Consider the following 22263-nt stretch of genomic DNA (forward strand, 5'->3'; position numbering starts at 1 on the left):
ACTACACTTTTCTGCCTGAAAAGTTAATGGCACAGCACTGCCTTTCTATTATAAATTTATAAGCAGAACAGTAACGTCTGACTAGACATATTTAGAGAAGCAAAACATTTTGGGTTGATTTCCAGCATCATTAGTACTCTCACTGTACAGAGCTTTAAAGAGATTGTACTTCGGTGGCTCATGTCCATAAATAATGTCAGTCATGGTTCACTGGTTGAATTAATCTGATGTAAAATGACTAAATTGAAAATCTGCAGGTTGAGCTTCTGATGAGTTCTGGCAGAGCTCTAAGAAGGTGATCATAAGCTTATTAATGAAAGGAGAGTGATGGAAATTGAAATATTAAAGAAGTGGGATAGATCAACAGATTAAAAGTTAATTTTGATAACTTGTACCAAATAAGAAAATGAATGATTCAAGAAGCTTCTTTTTTACTGTTTTCATAAGTTTCTTTCCAAAGTAAGCTATTAGACTGAATTGCATGGCTTTGAAAGGGATAAAAACCATGAGTCCACCTTTTTTTAATTTCTTATAAAAGCCATCACCCATGTCTTCATTGCTCATCTATCACAAACCAATGTGGGAAAGGTTTTAGCAGTAGTTTTAAGCAACTTCAAAAATGCAAGCCGAAATGTTTGCTGATGAATTCCTTAGGGTGGTCATGACTGTGACTTGACCATTTTTCCTAGGGATATTCTCTGCCTGATATGATGGAGGATCGTAGGTGTTGAATAAGATGGGAAATTCAGCAGATCTCTGCTGAAAACCACATCCACCTTTAGACGGGCTGTTTTCCTTCCTGACAGCCATGGGAAGCCATGAACTGTGCACTGTGAGAAGCATGAAAGAAGTCTGACCTAAGTCATTACAAATTTAGCCTGTTGATAACACTATCTTTCACTACTATTGAAAGGCTCTAAAATAATACTTGGAAAATCTCCGAAGTGTAATGGTAAAATACAGAAGTTTTATGGGCAATAAAGATCAGTGTTTGGTAAGTTTAAAAGTTAAGTCTGCATCATATTTAAGATACGATTGTAAAAAGCAGCACACTGACCAGCGTCAAATGAAGTACAGCATTCTTTATCTAATTTGAAAACTTCAGACAAAATATACCGTTTGTAATATTCACTGCAATTCGATATATAATGCCATTTATCAAAAGGAAGATTTTAAAATGCAGTACATTTAATACATTTTCCAATATAATGGCATGTTGAAAATTGAAGAAAAACTTTAATAAAACTCCTTTGCTGCAAATAGTCCCAATCTTCCAAAAACAAGCCTTTTTTTTTAGCACTAAAAAGACTTTTCTGTGGAACACATTCATGTCCTGAGGCTTCTACAGAAAAACCAGCAATAAATTTAGAATCTCCAGTAAACAGATTACAGTATAAATAGAGAATAATTTTCAGAGCATTGGAGGTCATTTGTAAACATTAAATAATAATTTCTGACTCACTGGAGAACTCAACAGATTTAAGACAGGGAGAACCAGTAAAGCTATACAAATTCATTAAATATTACAGATTTGCTTCCAGCAATTCTATGGTTAAGATTTTTAGCATATAGAAAATAGAGAGAGATTAAGTCAAGAAATATAAACTATTGGGAAATGATAAACTTAATATACTGGGCTGTGGTAAACCAGGAAAGACTAAGAATCCAGGTCCTTTGAGGATTCATGTAGTCACAGAGAAAGCCAGCAGCTCAAGGTAAATCAAAACCTACAAGGTCTACAAGGTCAGGGGTCAAATATGGTACTGCTGAAAGGTATGTTGAAAGCTTGTACAGCCGTCCTTTTGTGTCCCACAGCTGAATATAGAGAGCTTCCTGTTTGCATTTTCATGATAGTGGTGATAATGAAGATATTTTACAGTTGTTTGAATAAGTATTGAAAATCCGGGAATTGCCCAGCTACTCCATATTCAGAGCTATTATTTTCTTACAGGGCCAGGATACACAGGCAGTGAGTCCCACCAGACTGTGTTTGTTTGCTCATTATTCACGTGTTGGCAAATCTCTTGACATTTGCCAAGCAGATGACATTTATACAACTACTGTTTTCATTTCTTAGTCACTCTAGACTGCATAAGGAGCTTTCCAGACAAAAGAGCCAATGTCTCTTATGCTATATATAGCTGACAGTCCAGGTCAGTAGTAAACAAATGCCACAAGGGAGGTGATGGAGCTTTTAATTCAGCCTTCCTCCAGATAACTTACAGAGAGCACAGACTGAACTTTTAGAGAAACTCAGTTGGAGCCTGAGATTTTAAGAAGTCTTCATGGGAAACAAGAGCATTTGGAGGCTAGATTAGCTTTGGATGCTAACTCTTGACAAGCTGCATCAAGAGGATTGTATATAACCAATTCTGCAGCCAACAAAATAACCCAATGAGACATTAAAACTTTTAAAGAACAAACACTGTATTGCCCTTATTTTATCCTTCATATGTTTGAGTTTTCCTGCTAGCTTTGTTCTCTATTAGTCTGCTGCACAAACATGTATTCCCATGTTCACTTCCAGAGGCCAGAGAGGCCTTTTACACCATCACACACTTAAGTTTCATAGTAGATCTCAGAGCTCTAAACACTGAAGTTTATATCCAGTTTACATGTAATGCTTAATTAGATATAGCCTCTTTATGTCAGTTTCCTTCCACATCCTTCTTTTGTTATGATGCAAAAAAAATGTGTGTTGTATAGAGAAAAGAAAATTTGGGTATTGGATGTAGAGAAAGTCACCTTAGTAAGAACGATACTGCAGCCAGTGGCATCAAGATGAATATATCTCAAAGTACAATACAGCCAGTGACAAAAACATTCAGTCTTATCTCCAAATCTCTTTAAAGGAAATAAATTTGGACTAGTAGTGTTGTGGAGTTAAAGCATCCGGATTTGTGTTGGGCTCTTTAAAGTCAATGAAAGATTTCCAATGAATTCAGTAAGCACGGGATTTTACTCAATTTTTATTTTTATTTTTTTAGCAGAGTAACAGTCATTAGCAGAAAAACATAGGATTATGACTACTCTTAATAGGATTTCTTCAGAAATGAACTTTATGAAGATCAGGTTAAATACAAGCCTCAGTCAGCAATAAGGGAAACATACTGGGTTTGGAGAACTCGTGGATGCTTTCACTGTTTCTGTAGTTTCCTCACTAATAATGGGGGAGATGAAGTTATGATCTCAGTACTGAAAACTGTAGGTTTCACTAAAGCATAAACTTCATGGATAGCAAAGGAATAATAGAGATGAGCCTAAGAAATTTATTTTAGTTTAAATTAAACATAATGTTTCTATTTGGGGTGAAAAAAATGCAAAATGCTATGTAGAAATCCTGGAAAGAGCAAATTCAACATAAATTAACACAACTCTGGACTGAATATGCATCCAGAGATACACAGAACATGAAAGCCAGAATTATTATTCAAAATGCTCAGTGGAAAGCCCAAATGCAATATGGACTTCCAAACTGCAGCTATGGTACATGGCCCACAGAAGGAGACTTAAAGCAGAGAATGAGTGGAACAGGCAGTTAAAGAGGAGATTGATTTAAGAAATTAAGAATAAAGTCTCAATAATCAGTAACTCAGAGGGAATATTACATCTAAAGATGTGTAAAGACTTTAAATATCAAGATGATGAAGTGATAATTTGGGGTTTTATTTCTTTACTGAACTCAGCAGTCAAACCCAATTAGCTCTGTTATGGAGGAAAACAGTCATAAGGAAGCTCTCTTTATGAGGAGCAAAAAGTAAGAACATTTGCTTAGTCTAGCAAAACCAGCAAAGATGATTATTTCAAAATAAATACTGAGGAACCACTTAGGAAAACTCCAGAAATTTTAGCTGGCTGTGAATAAATTTAGGATAAAAATTAGCAGGTGTCTGATCAGAGGACTGATGCTAAGGATTCTTCCTGCTGGTGTAGAGGGGCAGTAAATCTTTTCATCTTAAGATAGAACTCAGTAGGCTAATGAAAAAGTTTATATGATACCATTGCAGAGGGATTGAACTTAATGAACCAAGAAGTCACTTCTGGTGCGTCTTTATATACTGCTGAAAGGAATTATTATGAGGAGGAATATCAGAAAGCAATATTCGATCCATCCAATAACATTGTCTTTGATTGCACAAAATAAAATATTTACAAATGTTAATTAAAGTTTGAAAGGTAATTGGTTATTTCTTATTCTGCTCGGTGTAATAAAATTTCTGATGATTGCAGAGGTATCCAGAGGTATTGGTCTGTTTTTTAATGAGTGCTCTGATATCGTTCTAAAAGGAGCTATGCAGCAGGAGAATGTCTCAATGACCCTTGTGTTTCCTCTTGTACTTGCAGCATCCTCATGGTAAAGCAGAGCACAGTATGACAGGAGTTGAAGAGTCAAAGACAATGACAGTGACCTTAGCAGTAAGACATCCACCTCAACAGCCATGTGCTCGGTGACTGTGAATGAAAAAAGTAAAACCCCTGTTGATAGCAAGAGCAAGTTCATCTATTTCCATTGCCAAAGCTGACAATGATGAGGTCTAAACTCTCTAAAAGCCATTATAAAAGAGCTGTGCGCTATCTTATATTTCAAAAATTCCTCATGTCCAATAGGAGACAGTCACCTTGCACTACTCTAATGAGCTCTAAAGCTGATAAAGCATGACTAGCAATGAGTTAACTGTTCTGGGAAGAGAAGTACAGAGTGGCTAATTGGCTTTGTGATGCAGAAAGGCTGTTGGTGACAATCCTCTTGTTAGATGTTGAATGATTTTCACAGGAGATATCTGCTCTGCCTGAACATACTTCATTAAATTTGCAATTTTCTGTGACTGTCTGAAAATGCATTGAAACATTAAAATGCATAATGCAAAACAAGGAAAATGCTTGGGTCTCTCAATATTTGACTTCAGCTTTAAAGATGAATGCAATACTCGATGTCAAGAAAAATGGAGGTCTCTGTATGTAGCCATTCCTTCCAAACACTGGCTGATGTTCTTACCTTTACTTACGTGTGGTGAAATAGTCCAAACTCAACAGTGCTGAGCTGGAGAAAGTCAGAAAACAGCCAAGTAGGTACATGAAGTCTTCTCTGCTGAAGGGAGCGGTCATGGACAGCTTCCTCCAGAAAATAATAACCTGGAGGAGCTTTGTACAGAAACTGCTGGCAGCAAGGCAGTTAGCCTCACGATTTAGGAGGGAGTTTTCATCTTGACTGATGAAAGCCAGTCTCTCCACAGACTCCCTATGGACTCTTTAGTTAAACGTAATCTATCCTAGGCACAGCTGAAACTGAGAAATGGACCGCTTGCAGAATGAGACCAACACTTTACAGATTATCCTGTTTAGTAGAGTAATATGTGCTTTTAAAACTAGTGAGTGCTGTGCCAATATTTAAGCATTCTTGGACTGGATCCCAGGTTGTTAGAGACTGTCTAGGAGGAAAAGCTGTTGACCTCTGGGAGTTCATACTTAAATCAAAATTTTCACAATACAAATAAAAAAATAATAACTGTGATAGGGGATAAAGGATAGTATCAGACTCTTACACTGTTCTCCCTTCATATTCAGCGATTCCCTTGAGCATTTGTAGATTGATGGTGCATCATACCATGTGCTTTCTGTCCTATTAATGGGCAACATAGACCACATAACAAAAAACAACATTCTTGATTTCCACACATCTATAATTTCTCGGCTGCAAAATCCAAGATCTTCAATCTGTAGCAGAGGCATGCCTGTGATGACAGGTGGTCCAGAGATGAAATATTTTACAAAGCTTTCAAATTTTCACCAAAGACTTGTACACATCACTTGCACACCACTGGCACATCACATTAGGAGATGTACTTTGCTCTGACCTCAAAGGCTCCATTCTCTTTTGATTTTCCTGGATTCTCATTTATTTTTTTGGATAAACACCATGAGCTGCAGTAAAACCGTGCAGTGTACCGTGAGTGATTAGATATTAGAAAGAATAAAAGATTTCACAGAGTAATGCAAAATAATTTGTAAATTATAGAAAAGAGGGAAAAGAAAAAAGAAAAAGAAAAAAAAAAAAGAAAAAAACCCCAAGCACTTTCTCCATTCTGTTCATCTCCAGAACTTATATTGATAGAGGATTAAATGAATTCTCCAAGACTCTGTCAGAGGTACCCTTGGAATACAAAGACCAAATTTTGGCATTTTCCCCAGTAAAATATATTTGTCGAAAAAAACCTAATGCAATATGTTGGTTTTTATGAGTGTGTGTTTAATCAAATATTTCTATGCTCTTTCTTCTGAGGCAAAAATCTATACTAGTAGATTAGAAAAATCAATGTGCAGCATTAAAGGTGGATAAAATGTTAAAATGTCTTGCATGAAAACATTTATTTTTTTTTTAGGGAAAATTAAATTTAATGACTCCAAAGTAGTTTGCAAACAGAAGTAAATATTGTTGCATCGCTACATGGGAACAAAACCCAACAAATTTGGAATAATGTGTTTTATTTTTTCTAAAAGAACAGTCAAGTGCTTTTATTTTCACTCTGGACTAAGCAGTTGTCTTCTATTCATTCTGAAAATGTTAATCAACAAGAATCTATTCGGTGCTCACAAGAAAACCACAACTGTGAATTCACCCCAAAACTTAAAAAAATCCCAGCAGCTTTGGAGATATGAACAATAATTTGGATATTTAAGTTTTCTGTGTCCAGTGCATACATTTACTACTTAACCTTTGTAATGATTTTATCACTGAGAACTATTATCCTGAATTACTGTGAGGAGTCCCACATCTCATTGTTAGCGTTATGGATTGCTCATTGAGGAGCCTTGTTTCTCCAGGCAGGACTCAGTGTCCCAGGACACATCTTTTGGCACAGCACCTACCCAAGATGGACGAATGTACTGTGTCCTACTGCAGAGACTCTGAAAATAACTGTATTTTTCATCAGTTAAGGTTTAGTATTAATTGAAAGAACAGTATTGGTATGGCAAAATTTCTAAACTTTATACATAATTTTGACTGTCTGGCATCTGTCAGTTTAGTAAGAAGTGTCAAGGTTTCATCCAAATAGGGGAGAATGGTGTTTATTAGCGAGACACATCCCGGCCCACTTCAGCATGAGCTGAAAGAAAAGTAGTGTTGTGCAAAGTAGTTGGAAATAGTCATATTTTGCTTTCAGAACATTTTGAAATCATAAAACTTTATTAGAAAAGCTAATTGGACAGCCTCCATGGAGAAAAGGAAAGCCAAATAATCATGAATAAACTACAGAATCGTTTTATTCTGTAATGCCCTATTATTGTCTGAGTTCTCTGTCCTACTGTTTGAGAAAACACCCAGTAGAACACCTACCATTAGCACTGACAAACATATCAGTAGGAATGTGAACTATGTTACACTTTAAAATACCCTTTGTGAAATGCTTTTTTTTTCCTGACCTGTACTTAAATCACAAATGAACAACAATTATTTTCTGAATCAGCATGAAAATGAAAAGAGAGGAAAAAAAAACAAAGAACAACTTGTAATCACAGCAAGGCTAAACAGGGAACAAAGTGGTTATTAGTAGATCCAGAGCTAATTAATCATCTCCCAGGTCTGATTCTGTTACAGCACATCATCTGGATTGCTCATGCATTCAGGCTTTGATACACATTACCACATAAATCATTCAGTATTAAATGCCACGAGCTTAGGAACAAGCCCTCCCTCCCTTCGGTCAGGCTACTGGCAATGTGGGAGTCAGGTTTGCAGTGCAGGAAGACATCAGCCCCAGAGGAGCACTTGGTGCTGTGCCAGCACCTCGTTAGCATCTAGCAATGTTGGCAGAGCATGAAAGCAAGAGAAAATACAGGCAAGCAGAAGTCAGAGAGCAGATCAAACAGCAGGGTCAGGGTTTATAGGCTCTATTTAGCGCATTTTAAAGGGCAACTGTTGGTCTAGCGTACAGACATCAAGGAATAGTGCTGCTTAAAATTCCTGCACAACTTTCCAAGAAATACCCAGAAGCGCATTTGTTGTGGGCAAAGATTTTTTCTGCAATATTCCCAAGCAGTTTGTGAAAGCAGGTGGGTCACTGATGTTCCTGCAATTAGTAATTTTCTTCCTTTCTGAATTGGGTACAACCTGAAGCACACAATTAGCACACAGAGCAGCAGAAGTAAAACATGCACAGTTTCACATATGAGGATCTTCTGCAGGACTTGTTTTTGACAGGGCCAGAAATGGAGTACCAACAGCAGGTATTGTGCAGAAAGACAGGGAGATTTGCCTGCTCACTGTGGCTGAATGAAGCTGCCAACATTGATGTGTTGGTCAGAACAAGGCTTTGATGTGAAATTTAGAAGAACAGATGTTTTATCTGGGAGCTTGTCCAGATCTTAAAAAAAAAGAAAAGAAAAGAAAAAAGTGAAGAACTCAATAGTGGCCTCTTTTGTCAGCAGCAGTGGCATCAAAAGGAGTAAGGAGATACTGAGTAAATAGCTGCATTTCTAAGTCACAGCAGAGAAGCAGCGATGTTGCATGATTAGCTCTGTGACTGACATACACTACAGCCATGAACTAATTGCTGATTGCAAGCTAAATGGACTGAACAAAGTGGTGAGTCCTGGCCATGTTAATATGGCCACTGTTTTCATTTCTGCTCATTCCATTCTTTCCAAAAAAAACTCAAGAGTGCCATCTCTCCTCAAAGGCAGCTATACTAGCAAATGGCATGAAGGTTTACAGGACTGCAAATGCACGACATCTTTGAGAGATATTAACTACTGCATTACATGCAAAACTGAACTAATAAAGACTGTTTCTCATAGATCATGTCCAAACTAAAAGGAGTTTTAATCCACACAAAAGATTTAGAAAAGCTCTATCATTAGTCCAAGGGTTATTAAGCATATAAGAGAATTCCTTCAAATTTATCTTCTTTGCCTTTTCTCTAAATGACATCATCAATTTGTACTGTAAACGCCTTAGAGAATGTGCTGTCAAAACTCTATTATCTGTCTGAAATACCTCTCAAAATGCCTTCTTCCCAGTCTTCGAGCACCAAGGCTGTGCATGTGGCTGGGAGGAAAGGAGGAGGCTGCCCAGGAGAGTTCAGACAGCTTTTGGGGCTCCTTGATAACTTCTAGGGCACCTCTAGGGCAGAGCCACCTCAATCCACCTGCACTGAGCTGCTCTCCATGGACCCATCCTATGTCCCAACCTGCAGGGCCAGTGGGTCCAACTTTTGTGGCATCAAAGCCTCAGCTCTGTTAGTGAAATACGTGATATTTGTGCTGCCAGATGCAGTGAGCTATGTCCTAAAGCCCTACGGACTGAGCTAGCCATCATGCAGCCAGGGTCTCAGTACACAATAACAAGTTCCCATTTAACTCAATTTTTTACACTATTATCGTATTCCTGAAGTAGTTTTAAAAAATGTGTATTCTAGCAAAAAGGAAATAAAACAGCAATAACATTGTGTTGTCACTTTCAAAGTTAGCTGCCTTATGCCTGGAAAAATGCAGTTTCCTTAGGCTGCAGCTATTCATGTAATAGGTCAGGTAATCAGGTGATGCAAATCAGTGGAGTTCTGTCTGGATGCCTCAGCAATAATGCAAGATGTTGCTCTCATGATTGCTTTTTGCTGAGCCTACTTGCTTTGTAAAGCCACTACAGCAAGTTGATAATGATGCATGAAATGGAAAATCCTTCTGTGCACACCCAAATGCTCAGTGGATGGGCAAAGCAATCACAATGGTGCTCTGTTATTTGGTGGCTCTTAGTACATGTGTGCCCATGCTAATGTATTCAGGCATTTGCTGATTTCAAATAGGTGCAACTCCACTTTTTATAATGCATTTATTTTTGATTAATACATCCTTTAATATGACTGGAGACAGGGTACAACAGTATTCAGGTCAGGCACTGAATAAAGAACACAAAGTTGTAGGATGAAGATGAAAATCTTCAGTGGTGTCACTCCACTGAGTTAGATAGCAGGGAATTTGGCCTGGTTATGAACCTCACTGACGTGTCAACCCCTTGAGGCAATGGTGGCTGAGTATTTTGAGAATAAAAACACTTAAACATTTGGAGCATATGTGCCACTATCACACTTCAGCAGTAGTTCTTTCCATTCTACAAAACTTGCTGGAAATTGGAGAATTTTCAAAGTAAGTTCTCGAGACTTTTTTATTCATCTCCATAGACACAGTGCTACTCAAAGGTTATCTGAAATAGCTGCAGGCAGTGGAGGAATCATAGAGAAATCACATGAAACATAGCCTGGTTTCTGGAAAAGAGGGATATTCGGCTCCTCCTCTATACCATTACTGTGCACCATTTTGACCACTTCTGGGACACACTGAAAATAGCTCAGAAAGCATCTGGCTCAACATTTATATCTGTATATCATGATGACTCCTATCTAATGCAGGTGCTTTAAATCCATCTCAACTCAAAAATGTAAGCTACATAATGCCAAAAATGTCATCAGAATTTAAGCTGTGCACACAATAGTACCCCTAAAATCCTTCAAGAGTTCATTCCATATGGAAAACTGAAGATTAAATGTACTGCCTCATGCACATTACACCATTAACTTTGTTTTGTGAATCTAAGATAATATACATATATATATATATATTTTTTTTTTCCATTGGATTAGCTTCCTCAACCAAGTAGTAGTGAGATAAGATGAGATGTAGTACCGGCAGAGGGGAATCAGATCATCCTGAATTTAGTTCTGCATAAAGAGTTATGGAACTGCAGCCTTCACTGGCAACGACATTTAGGGATATGAGTTGTTACAGGAAAATTTTTGTTTCCCTTCTAAATAGAAAAAGAAATTGGAGTTCTCAAATTATTTATTCAAATGTACTAAAAGCAACAGAATATATTTGTCTTAATGTACAGAAAAAACAATCACATTTGCTCATTACAGCAGTAAAGATTTTATTTGACAGCTGTTGGCAAGAGAGAGGGTTTATTTCTCAGTTTTTCTGGCTCTTGGACTGACTCTGGACATACTCAAGCCTAGTTTCCCTATAGCCTGTTCTACTTCCAATGAAAGGCAATGTTAATTTTCTTCCTCTGAATTTCTTTATAATATCCTTCATTCTCGATTGTAGCATATTTCAACTTATCCTTGGTAGGCTTATCTTTGTTTATTTATAACTTCTCTCAGCGAAGTTCTGTGTCTAATATGAACATACTGGCCAAAGCTCTTAACATATTAAATTATTCCATTTGCTCTCAATTCAGTCGTTCAACAATACAGTGCGGAGCTTTCTGTAATTATGTGACTTCCCAGGGAAATACTCTGTAAAGTTCCATCATTTTTTGGTTCCTTACCAAATTTAAGCAGAAGCTTGATTTTTTTTTTTTTTCTTTTGAAGTTCATCTATAATAATCTCTTTTTAATTGCTTCTCATTTTGCTTGTTCCCATCATTCTGGGCATCTGTAGCCACAAAACCATCAAGCAATGTAGTTCCCTTACCTGTGTACCAGCTGCTTGCGGCTTACACAAGTGGCAGTTTCATAGTCATGAGTGACACACACTTTATGTGGGCTGCACTTCACCTTCAAACACGGATCTTTGGATGGATCAAGAGCTATAAAAAAACAAACATAGAGGAAAAAAGTTAGGAGTACATATGAAGTTATCTTGTGGCTGACAGATTACAAGTGTCCCGAGGAAATACTCAGCCACTTTGCAGTGTGTGCCATTGTTTGCAGACTGTAAAGCAAATGGAGACGTGTAAGTAGAAGTATAGAGGGAATACTTAAAGATTCTTATTACTGAATAGTGTTCTGATAATAACCTGGCATTAAAAATAATATTAGACATTGTGCTTCAGGAAGATGTTCTGGTATAATAATCTTTTGTTATGCTCTTTATTTCACAGAAAGGTTATGATGGAATAAAAGACAGCCACAAGTAACAATAATACCAATAAAATTATCCTGGACTGTCATACATCTGTTATCAGCAGCAGTTCTGCTGGAAGTGGGATTAGTGAGCGTGATGTGTTACTACTTCAGAGCAAATATGTCCAAGTTGTTGTCTTTGTTCATGCTCCCTAAGGAAAATTCTCCCTCCAAAGTCGCTCCTTATTCTCCATCCTGCATTACCCAATGCTCCACCACTTGGTGGTTGCACTCTAGCTTTGGTTTGAAGCCTTTATTCCTCGAGGAGCAATCACTGCTGCTTTGTCTCTTTATCCAGTGTGGACCTGAAGGAGTGAATAATGCTGTACCCTAATGACAATGCAAAACAGATTTAAAGGACTGCAGATACAAAATAATTACCCAAACTGGCACTCGGATAGAACACAAGGATGAACACAAACACCTGCATGTGCACACACACCGCTTATGTGAAAAGATTATTTGAAGATTGAAACATCACAGCGATCCACTGCCATATGTCAACAAGAGGTTCCTGCAAGAATTCCCATTTAGGGCAATGAACCAAATCCCCCTGAATACAGTGAACACTCTCTGAAAAGAGGCAGTGAGATTCTGAGGATTTCTTTATTTGTTTCTCTGTACACAAAAATCACTCTTCACAGTCAATGAAGAAATTAGAACATAGTGTGTTACACTGAGTCTTGCTAGAGGTGCACGCATACTTTCCCTCTCCTCTTATAAGTGAAGGTATTAAGCATGTATCATAGGACTCAGGTGGTAAAATGAGGATTTGTTTTAGGATTATCCTGTTTAGCGCTCACTGTGAGAAGAACTCAGTGGAGGCAGGAGCTGCTCCTTTGCAGAGGGGGGATGCTGGTGCATGAGGAGCAGCCCTGTAGCATTCTTCTGGGCCCAACAGAAGCTCAATAGGGCAGACAGTATTTGCTGCCCTGCCTATGTGCAAACCAAGCTGCTCCTGCCAAGTTTCTATAGACTGCTGCCTTAAATGAGTGCTGATTTGGTAATCTTTCAAATGAAAGAAGAGAAGCGATACAGTGCTGTACTGGATACCACTTCAATTACAGCACTGATCCCACCAGGGAAAATCTCTTATAAATACTTTTCTGCAATCAAGTTCTATTTGAAAGGCTATCTATCTAAATTTATTCTCTAACAAAAGGATGCTTCTAAAGACCAGCAATAAGTTGTATCTGCCAGGAGGAATTACAAATATTCCAAAAATGGTTATGTGAATACTCAGAAAGGAAGTCACAGCTGTACATAGAAATTTCACTCTGAAGTGATTTTTAAATAAGCTTTTTTGGATATTATTTTGCCATAGATTCAACTTTCTGTTCATCTGGAAGGTGTCTTTAAAATCCATTTTCCTTCCCCCTTTCCTTCGCACATGATGGGTCATTTTTTGAATTGGGTAACTCGGTTTCATTTTTGGAACCATGTAAAGATTTTACTGCAAGTTATGATGACTCATGAAGCTCAGAGAAACTTTCAAATGATACTACTTGAAGTACAAGAAGTTTGGGTTTGCTAAGCACCAGATTTCTTTATGTGACAGTAAGTATACACCCAACAAGCAGATAATGCTTCTGTTTCTCTTGCAGTGCTGAAGCTTTGCAGCTGTTCTGTTGGTTTAAACTGCAGTAGCTACAAACTCTTACCACATTAACACCCATCACACATTTTCAATGGGCAGTTGAGCATCACTACTGTACTTGTATTTATTTTGGTGAAAGGCACAGGGAAATTGCAAAAGTGTTAAAAGCTTCTTTTTCTTCCTTTAAATGAAAAAAAAAAAAAACCTCATCGAAATTTATAGAAAAGTGAGCAAGGAAGGAGAACAGACCATCTGTGTCCTGTACCACAAGCAACCCATCAACAACACCCAGAGAGTTGCTATGAGGAAAATACAGAGAGAGTGTTTGAGAAGCCTGTCTGTCCAACTGAGAGACCAGAGATTGAAAATTCAGGGGTGCTTTGCTTTTGATTTTTGGTGTCTTTTGTAACAGTGGCACATGAGGAAAAGCAGTGATCCTGGTCCCAGCTCATCAGCCCCCATCTACTGCTCATTACACCCCCAAGAACAGCAGTGGGTGAGACATACGTTCTTAATCCTTTTACTTCAGCTTTCACCAGAGACTGAAACAAAGTGTGAGGCAGATATCTATAAGAAAAGCATTAATGAGCAGAACTTGGTTAGCCACTGGTCTGGTCTAGCCACTCTGTATTAGCACACATGCATGTTGTCTGCTTTTGCTGGTGACACATCCTAGATGAAAAATGCTGCATCCTACAAGTCACACAGGTGCAGATAGGATAGTTATGCTTGTTTTCATCCTAACCTTGAAAAGCTGGTTTGGAAATAAAAAAATTGTCCCACTCAAAAGGACAAATGTTGTTTGAAGAACAGCAATGGTAAAGGACGTGGTTGGAAACACTAGTAGCTACTTCCTTTAAAATCAGGCCTAAGAACTCCCAAGCTCAGTGTCTTGCTTCTAAAATATGAAAATAAGAATAATAATACTGCTAGCAACAGGAATAAATAAGGCTTTTAAGCACTTGTTGGATGAATTATTTCATTCCTGATGGATAATCTTATGGAGATCCTTAAATGGAACACACTGTGAAAGTGCAATTAATCATTTTTTATAAGCAACCAGTTCAAAGAAGTTTATTAAATGCAAGCAAAACTGTGGACTTTGTCAGAAGACAGCAGACAACCTCCACAATCTAAATTATTATTTTTTGATATTTTTTTGATTCTTGCAGAATGTATGACCTATTTTAATACGAAAGGTCAAAAAAGGGATTTATATGTCTGCCAAGTTTCTCAACATCTTAAATAAGTTCAGAAGGTTGTTCTACTGCTTAGCCAAACAAGCCCTAAGGAGAGAAGTCTTAATAAGAAGCAATTTCTGAAATATGCTAATCAAAGATCATGCCTTGTTAATCAGATTTCTACATGACTAGGAGCAGATGCTCATCATCTACAGAAGAAAAGACCCTTGGGAATAAGATGAAACATAACAACCATATTTGTCATCACGGTTCTTTGTGTCCTAAAGCAATGAGTACAAAGTTTTTGAAAATGAAGAGCCAAAAGTAGAAGTAAAAAAATGATGAGCAAGGAGGAGAAAATGAAAGTTACGTTGCTTTATAGATGTTATTTTATCAGCTTTAAAAATCACACCCATCCCTTTTCTATGCTAGAGTCTGCATGAAGTTACTCAGGTTTGTGGGCAAGAATAACAAAAACATCTTAAGCCTACTTGCAGTATGTGAATATTTTCCAGTTTTCCTTTATGCTGAGACTACAGGAGAAGGTGATTTGGTTAGTTAATGTGACCTAATGGTGGCTGAGGATTGGTCCAAAATTTTTTTGGGTGAGATATGTGTTCAAACAGAATTGGAATTAAAGGTTTTATGTGAACACAAATATTTAGATGGAAACTCATCTCAGTCCCTCTTTTGTTCTGAGCCCAGACTCCACAACTTCCTATCCTGATCTTTCCCATGTTATCCAAATCCCTGCACATCTGATCTCCAAAGGTATGTATCCATCCCAGGGGTCAGCTGGCTGAAATATAGGGAAATACAGTACTGCATGTCTCTCAGTATGAACATTTTCGGAAGTTTTTCATCTGAAAACTGCTGGCTTTTTATCTTGGCTCAGAAGTCTTACTATGTATCACTTCTGTTACCAAGATGTTTCTACGATCAACATTCATTTTCTGGAGCTTCTCCGTCCTGGTATCCTGAACCGTGAAATCTCTTCCTATCTGGAAGGACAGAAGTGAAAAGATATTTAGATGGGCTAGAGTTTCTACTTCAATGGTTACAACAATTTGTAGGAAAATTGTACTTTATTGGTCTGGTAGCTATACAAGTCAGCTGATGGCAATGCACAAGGGAAAAGCTTTCACCTGTATACAGTGACCCAAAACCCATGCCAGGCCTATTTATACAAGATGCAGGAATCAGAATTCCTGTTATTAAGAGGCACATTTGCATTCCTTTTTTTAAGTTAAGCTTTTAGTTATGCATAGCAACATGAGATATCTCTTCAAATTATGTTAAAATTCTCTGGTTCCATTACAGACGTATTAGAATAATTGGGAAAAAATAAGCACAAAGATTGCATCAGATTGTTAACAATCTCCTAATGGCACGTTGGCAGCTTTTTCCAATGCTGAAAGGACTATGAACACCAGTTGCATCCCAAATCCTTTTCCTTGCTGCTTCCACAGAGGGGACCAGAGGACATTTGTGTCTGAACTGTACACATTTTTCTTTCTCCTCTGTGTGCCCTCCAGTTGAGGCTGTGAGTCAGCAACATAAATCAGTGTTGGACAAAGACCTAGCAACAGCGTTTGAGATACTTTTCTATTGCATTCCATATTTGTATATATTACCACTATAAAAGAAGACTTATGACTCAGAGGAAACTCCGTGGTTCAGATAATGGCTGTACAGGGAGAAGTTGCTGTTTAAGACTATGCTGTAGCCGTGGGTCACGTGTTAATCACAATATATTTATTTTTCACTCATTTGACTTTGAAAGGATGATAACAAATAAATACTCTCAGAGCGTTACAGCAATGGATGTGCAATCCTGCAGAAACTGTATGACTCGTTCCCAGCAAGATTTATGAGCTTGATTTTGTTTTTATGACCATTTGTTTGGGGGAAGAGAATAATTTGAAACTCATGGCTGTTTAGTGGAGCTGAAACAAACTACACAATCAAAAAGAAATGGCATTATGTAAATATTGGGTTTTTTTTTGTTGTTTGTTTTCAAAACTGCCTAACAATAAGTACTATCATCACTCAATGACAAAAAATACTTCTGCGTGATGAAATGTCAAAAGCAGTTGCTATTATGAAATCCCCTTGAAACCATTCTCAGTATATGAGAAGAACATCTGTTGAGAAAGGTACGATGAACTGGAAAATGGGACCTGCTGTCTTCAATACAGAGATCCTGGGGCATATTGTAAGACAAAAGAGACTGATAATATAACAAAGCCTCTCAATTAAATGATGCGTTACATTATAGGTGTGTATTCCAATGTCGTTACCTATTAATTGATTCCAGCTAGGTGTGCAAACAGCAGGTAGGGCCTGGCAGTGACAAAGCTGGGAGGACAGCAGGTCTGGGCAGGGAGGATGGCTGACCCTCACCCAGCTTCCTCCACACACAAGAAGCAAGAAGTGAATGGTGAACTTCAGATCCAAGAGGAAAAGTTTCAAATCAGTACTTTGTCTCTACCAAAGAGAAGATGTAATCAAAGCAGCTAAGCAGTGACTTGCAGGAATTATTCTGTTCTCCATGAAAACCGTCCTGTAGCAAACATATAAGAAGCCATGAAGCCAGCTTAAGCATATATTAATAAAAAACTCTCCTATCTTTGCCCTTGATTTTTGCTTGAAAAATCAGTATGTTTTCAACACGATAGCTAACATATGGCTAAAAGAAGTTTTGATTTTAACATTTCATCTGTTCCATAGATTTACCTTCTGTTCAGCTTTAAATTAGATGATGACCTTGTGCTTTTTTCTGCCTATAACCTTATGAAAATAATATTTTCCTATTTTGCAGGTTAGTAAGTAGCCACATTGAATTGCTTAAGACTACCTTGTTTATTGGAGCTGAGTGTAACATTGCTTCTCAGAACTGCTACTGCTAATACTTCTGGTTTTAAAATGTGTTACTTAATATCAGAATATGAACCCTCCCCCATCAATTGCAAGTGATTATCAATTTTTAAATTCTGCTTCTACAAATCTTGGCATAAATCAGTGTGCTTCATTAGAGAGAAAACTGGTGTTAACCCTCCTCCACCTCTAGGGGAGAACATGTCTTCAATTAACGTTCAGATATTTAAGCCCCTCTTTCTCTCTTTCATGCTCTCCTTCCATGTAATTACTCAGAGCAATTTGCATACATAAATCAATTCAGTTGAAAATTAATTACCGTGGGCCTGCATGTTCCAGACATGTATGAGTTATTTTCAGTAAATAAGATTTCTCAAGGCAGTTAAACAGTAACATCCTAAACTGTTGTCACTGCACAGTACTTTTGCATAGCTTTGGCTTGGAGAACCCTAACATGGGAGAGGCTGAAGATGTTGGTATAGCAGACAAAAACATCAGTTTTCATTTTTACAAGCACTTCCAAAAATCTTTCCTTATATAACTGACATATAATTTCTTTTGACATTTGCAAGGGCTGTGCAGGTCAAAAGGTGCTCTAACGGAGTCTACAGATTTCCTTTCCAAAGCAAAGATAAGAACCTGAGAAGTACAAATTTCCTTGAAAAATATACAGAAGTCTGATGCTGTGAAAGTAAATGAAGAAAAGAATGAAAAAGAGAAAAGTGTAAGCCAAGAAATGTGCTTCCACTGGTGGATATAATGATCAGTCACAAGCATCAATGTAGGTGTTTGGTTAGTAAAGACACATGTAAAGACTAGAAAAGACCAAAATTAGTTTTCTAAAGAATGATAAACAAGAAGCTCCTAGTTTGATTTCTGGCAATGAATAGTTATGATTTATATCTCAATATACTGCAAATATATCTCAAATATTTCTCTACACTGGGACAAGTTTTTAATATTTCACATACTTAGGCATGTTTAGCTAATACATTTATCTTTCCAATACCTTCTTTGGAATCTGAAAAAAAAAACAAAAAAACAAGCATGTATCTGCTGGAAAAAAAGAAGCTGTCAAATCCAGTTATGTACTTGTTCTGTTTTCCAGCTATCACAGGGTGCACTTTGTACAAGAAACTCTCCAGCCTCTAGGGCACAAGTTCAACCAACATGCAAGCAGAGACCACTCACACTGGTTCGATAAAGTATAACCTGCCATCAGTGCCATAACATTGCTCTAAGTTCCAAACACTTTGGCTGTATGATGATTTTTGCTCGGCTGAGTTAGAGATGAGAGTTGTGTTTCTGCATAAGGAGAAAGTGAAGGCAAAACAGACCTAAAAAAAACCACAGACAGAAGGACATCAGCCAGATATTCCATTCAATTTTTAATTCCAGGAAGTATTAAGAGTACAAAAATAACCCCATTCTCAGGGCCTCATGGAGCTTCCATAGATATTTAATGACAGGAGATCTATGGATTTGGTCTCAGTGTCCCAAGAGCCCCTGGAGTGATGCAGCATCAAGCTTTCTGAGATAGCACTGGGGAGCTTCAGATCGTTCTAATCTTCAGTTGGTAGAACATGAGAAAATGAAAAACCTTTGCTTCCACCTTGCAGGGAGGACTCAGTTCTATAATAATGGAACCTCAGCATAGGAGCAGAATTAAAAGCATGGCTGTTTCCTTTGGTCAGCCTCAGCTCTGTTCTTGTTTTACAAAGGTACCATATAATGATGCAGCCCAGCATCTCAAAAACCAGGCATCCTGCTACTCGCTCTAAATGACCTCCACCCTACCAGCTTTCCACTGCTCTGCCAAAACAGGCATAACTGTTTCTGTAGGAAAGCAACTAATGAGTCTGCCTCCTCTCTGGTGCCTCCAAGCACACCTGTACCTCTTCTGGACCAAAAGATGCTTGCTCATACTTTCAATTTTCTAGCAAATGAGTGTGAGGCCAAGAGAGAAAAAGCACATGGATATCCACACTGGTAGAACTTGTTAGCTGTGAAATAATTATAAATCATATTTTACTTTTGTGTGATGCTGAGGCTGCATTTTCCCTATGTGTGATCAAGCTTGGGTCCCATGATATTGGGTGATTCCCAGTCTCCAGATCCTGGTGCCACAATACAACTTCATTTATTTCTCTCCAGAAGCCAGTGAGACTTAACTCTCATTGCTGCTGGGGAAATATTGAAAATATAAACTGTAAAGATTTAAAATTTATAACAATAATCAAAACTATAGAAAACTACAAAAAAAAAAAAAAAAGAAAGAAAGAAAAGATATTTAAGATGTGTATAGTTGACAATCCCACGGTAACTCTGAAATATCAGATACAATTCATCCCACAAATTGACCTAGGCCATTTTTGCTTTTAGTTACACAAGAGTAAATCATTTATTCAGTACGATTTCATTTAATACAAATTATTTTACTCCAAGGCCAACTGAAAATAAAACAGTTCATGCCTTTTTCTGAAAGTAATACTTTGAATTATTCATGCATAGTTAGAGACACACCTTTCCCATTTCAAATGAATACAAACAAGTATTTGGATTTGTTCAGGTGGAGAAGTTGCATCGTATTTCACAAAACATTTCCTCAACAGCTCTGCAGCAGTTGTAATCTATACTTTAACTGAAGCAATAAAATAATGGGGAAAAAATATTAGGATTTGATTTGGATAGATAGTTTCTGAGAGACTGAACTCTTCCAAGTTTGATTAAAAACTATAATGCATTGTAATACTGTGAAATATGAGTAGAAAAAAATCCAAGGATATAACTGAAATAAATATCTCTGCATATAGAACTCTTCTTTCTAGAAAAACATCTCCTGCCAATCAAATTTTATCATTGCTCAGTATGTATTTTATGTCATTAAATCTCATGAATAACATATATGTTAATGAGTTTATTTTTAGATGTAACGCAGAATTCTGAATGTTGCTGGAAATAATAAAAAATAAGGATCAAAGGGTTGCTTTATGAATCAGTATTCTAGTAGGCAGAATTATAATTATTTCCTAACACAATGTTATAGAGACCTAGGCACATAACAAGAATTCTGGGTATGGAAACCTGACAAGGTCACTCTGTTTGTTGACAGGCGGGATGTCAGTGCAGTACAGCAGTTCTCAGCCAGCCACCCTGGCTATCTTCACATACTCATATTTAAACACTGAACTAGATAATGTGTTCAGCCATGGAAATGAGAAAATCTCTACATGTTCCACTGGTTATATGCTAAGACGTGTGAAACAGAATTTGGTGTCAAACATTATCAAGTATGGAATGTAAAATACAGGAGTGCATTTTGTGTTTATAAGGTACAGTACTGTTAGCATGCTTCAAAACACTGTGTCCTGGAAGAACGACCAATTTCACTCCTGTTCTTAGCACATGAACTCATATGCAGCCGATGGCCCAGTCATTGGGCAAGAAGGAAAGGAGAACCTTATGTTGTGTTCTTGTTGCTAGATGATCATTATGGTCCTGCTCAGCCTAGGCCATTCTATGATTCTATGATTCTTTGTGGCTTGGGGCAAATGAGTTAGCCTCTCTGTGTCGCCTTCTGTTTTCCAGCATTTAAAATGGGGACAGTAATACTCACCTGTCTTTACAAATCACCTGGGGACTTTTGGAAGGCATCACAGAATATGACTGATTTGTAATGTAATCGTTTTAAAGCAGCTGAATTCTGCAGAACTAAAAGCCGTTTCATGTTCATTTATGACAGTCTGATTGTCTCCATGGAAACATGGGCAAAACATCATTTCCACATCAACACAGGAAGATTTGTTTCCATATTATATTAGTTTTAGTGTGCACTGAGAAAAACAAACACAAAAATAAAAGATTTTTCAAAGATGGATTTCATTATGAAGAGTGTTTTCAGTCCTATTACACGGGAGTTGTCTCTCTGTCAGTCTGATACCACAGTGGAAAGCCTTGCAAGACAAGCAACGTTCTGCAGAATATCCCTGGATTAGGGATAAAAATAGAAAAAGTTTAGAGGTATAGTATTTATTGTGAGAACAAATCACCAGAATTAGGAAGTTATAGGCATTTTAGCCATGAGCCAATCAAACGAAAAGCCTGCAGAATGAAAGCTGTTGGTACTGCTTGTGGTTGGTACATCATCTAGCAACCTGAACAGCAGAGAATGCAACAATATAAATTATCTGGGGCCTGCCTAGTGTAGTTGATTGTTGTGTAATGTTTTATTACTTTTGAGAGGAATAACCTAAGCAGGAAAAGATCAAGCTCCTGTATGGACAATTGCTTAGTTAGATAAATTGATATCCAGAAGGGAATAGAATGGGAAATAAATGAAGAGACAAATGCCTATCCTGGATGGTTCTAAAGTACAGTAAATATAAATACAGCAAAGAAAATTCCTTCATCTAGCATGAGTTAACAGAAACCAGTTTTATGAAAAAGCAGTGAATATGTAATACAATTTCTCACTCTACACTGCAAGAGGAATTCTCTAATGTGAAACAAATAAAGATGAAAATTTATGTACTACAAAATCATTTTTGAGAATTAACTCTGCTCTGTAGTTATTTACCAGCAATAGCTGGGATTGTGCCAAAGGCAGAAATGTGGGGACTGAGAATTTCTAAACAATAAGACTATGGTGACTTTTGTTCACTGAATGAAACGAAAAGGTAAAATAGGCAGCTAACCTCAGAAGTGGAAAAGC

At 37.4% G+C, this 22263-nt stretch overlaps 1 protein-coding gene across 1 annotated transcript in view; it reads right to left on the bottom strand.

Annotated features, from left to right (window-relative positions):
• Positions 1-22263, bottom strand: part of SPOCK1 (SPARC (osteonectin), cwcv and kazal like domains proteoglycan 1) — a 257041-nt gene that overhangs the window by 101598 nt on the left and 133180 nt on the right. Inside the window, exon 4 of the mRNA XM_085236770.1 lies at positions 11467-11581. Within this exon, the coding sequence (XP_085092896.1) occupies positions 11467-11581 (115 nt within the window). The remainder of the gene's footprint in view (positions 1-11466; positions 11582-22263) is intronic.

Source organism: Meleagris gallopavo, chromosome 15, assembly GCF_905368555.1.
Source record: "Meleagris gallopavo chromosome 15, MGAL_WU_HG_1.1, whole genome shotgun sequence".
NCBI lineage: Eukaryota > Metazoa > Chordata > Aves > Galliformes > Phasianidae > Meleagris > Meleagris gallopavo.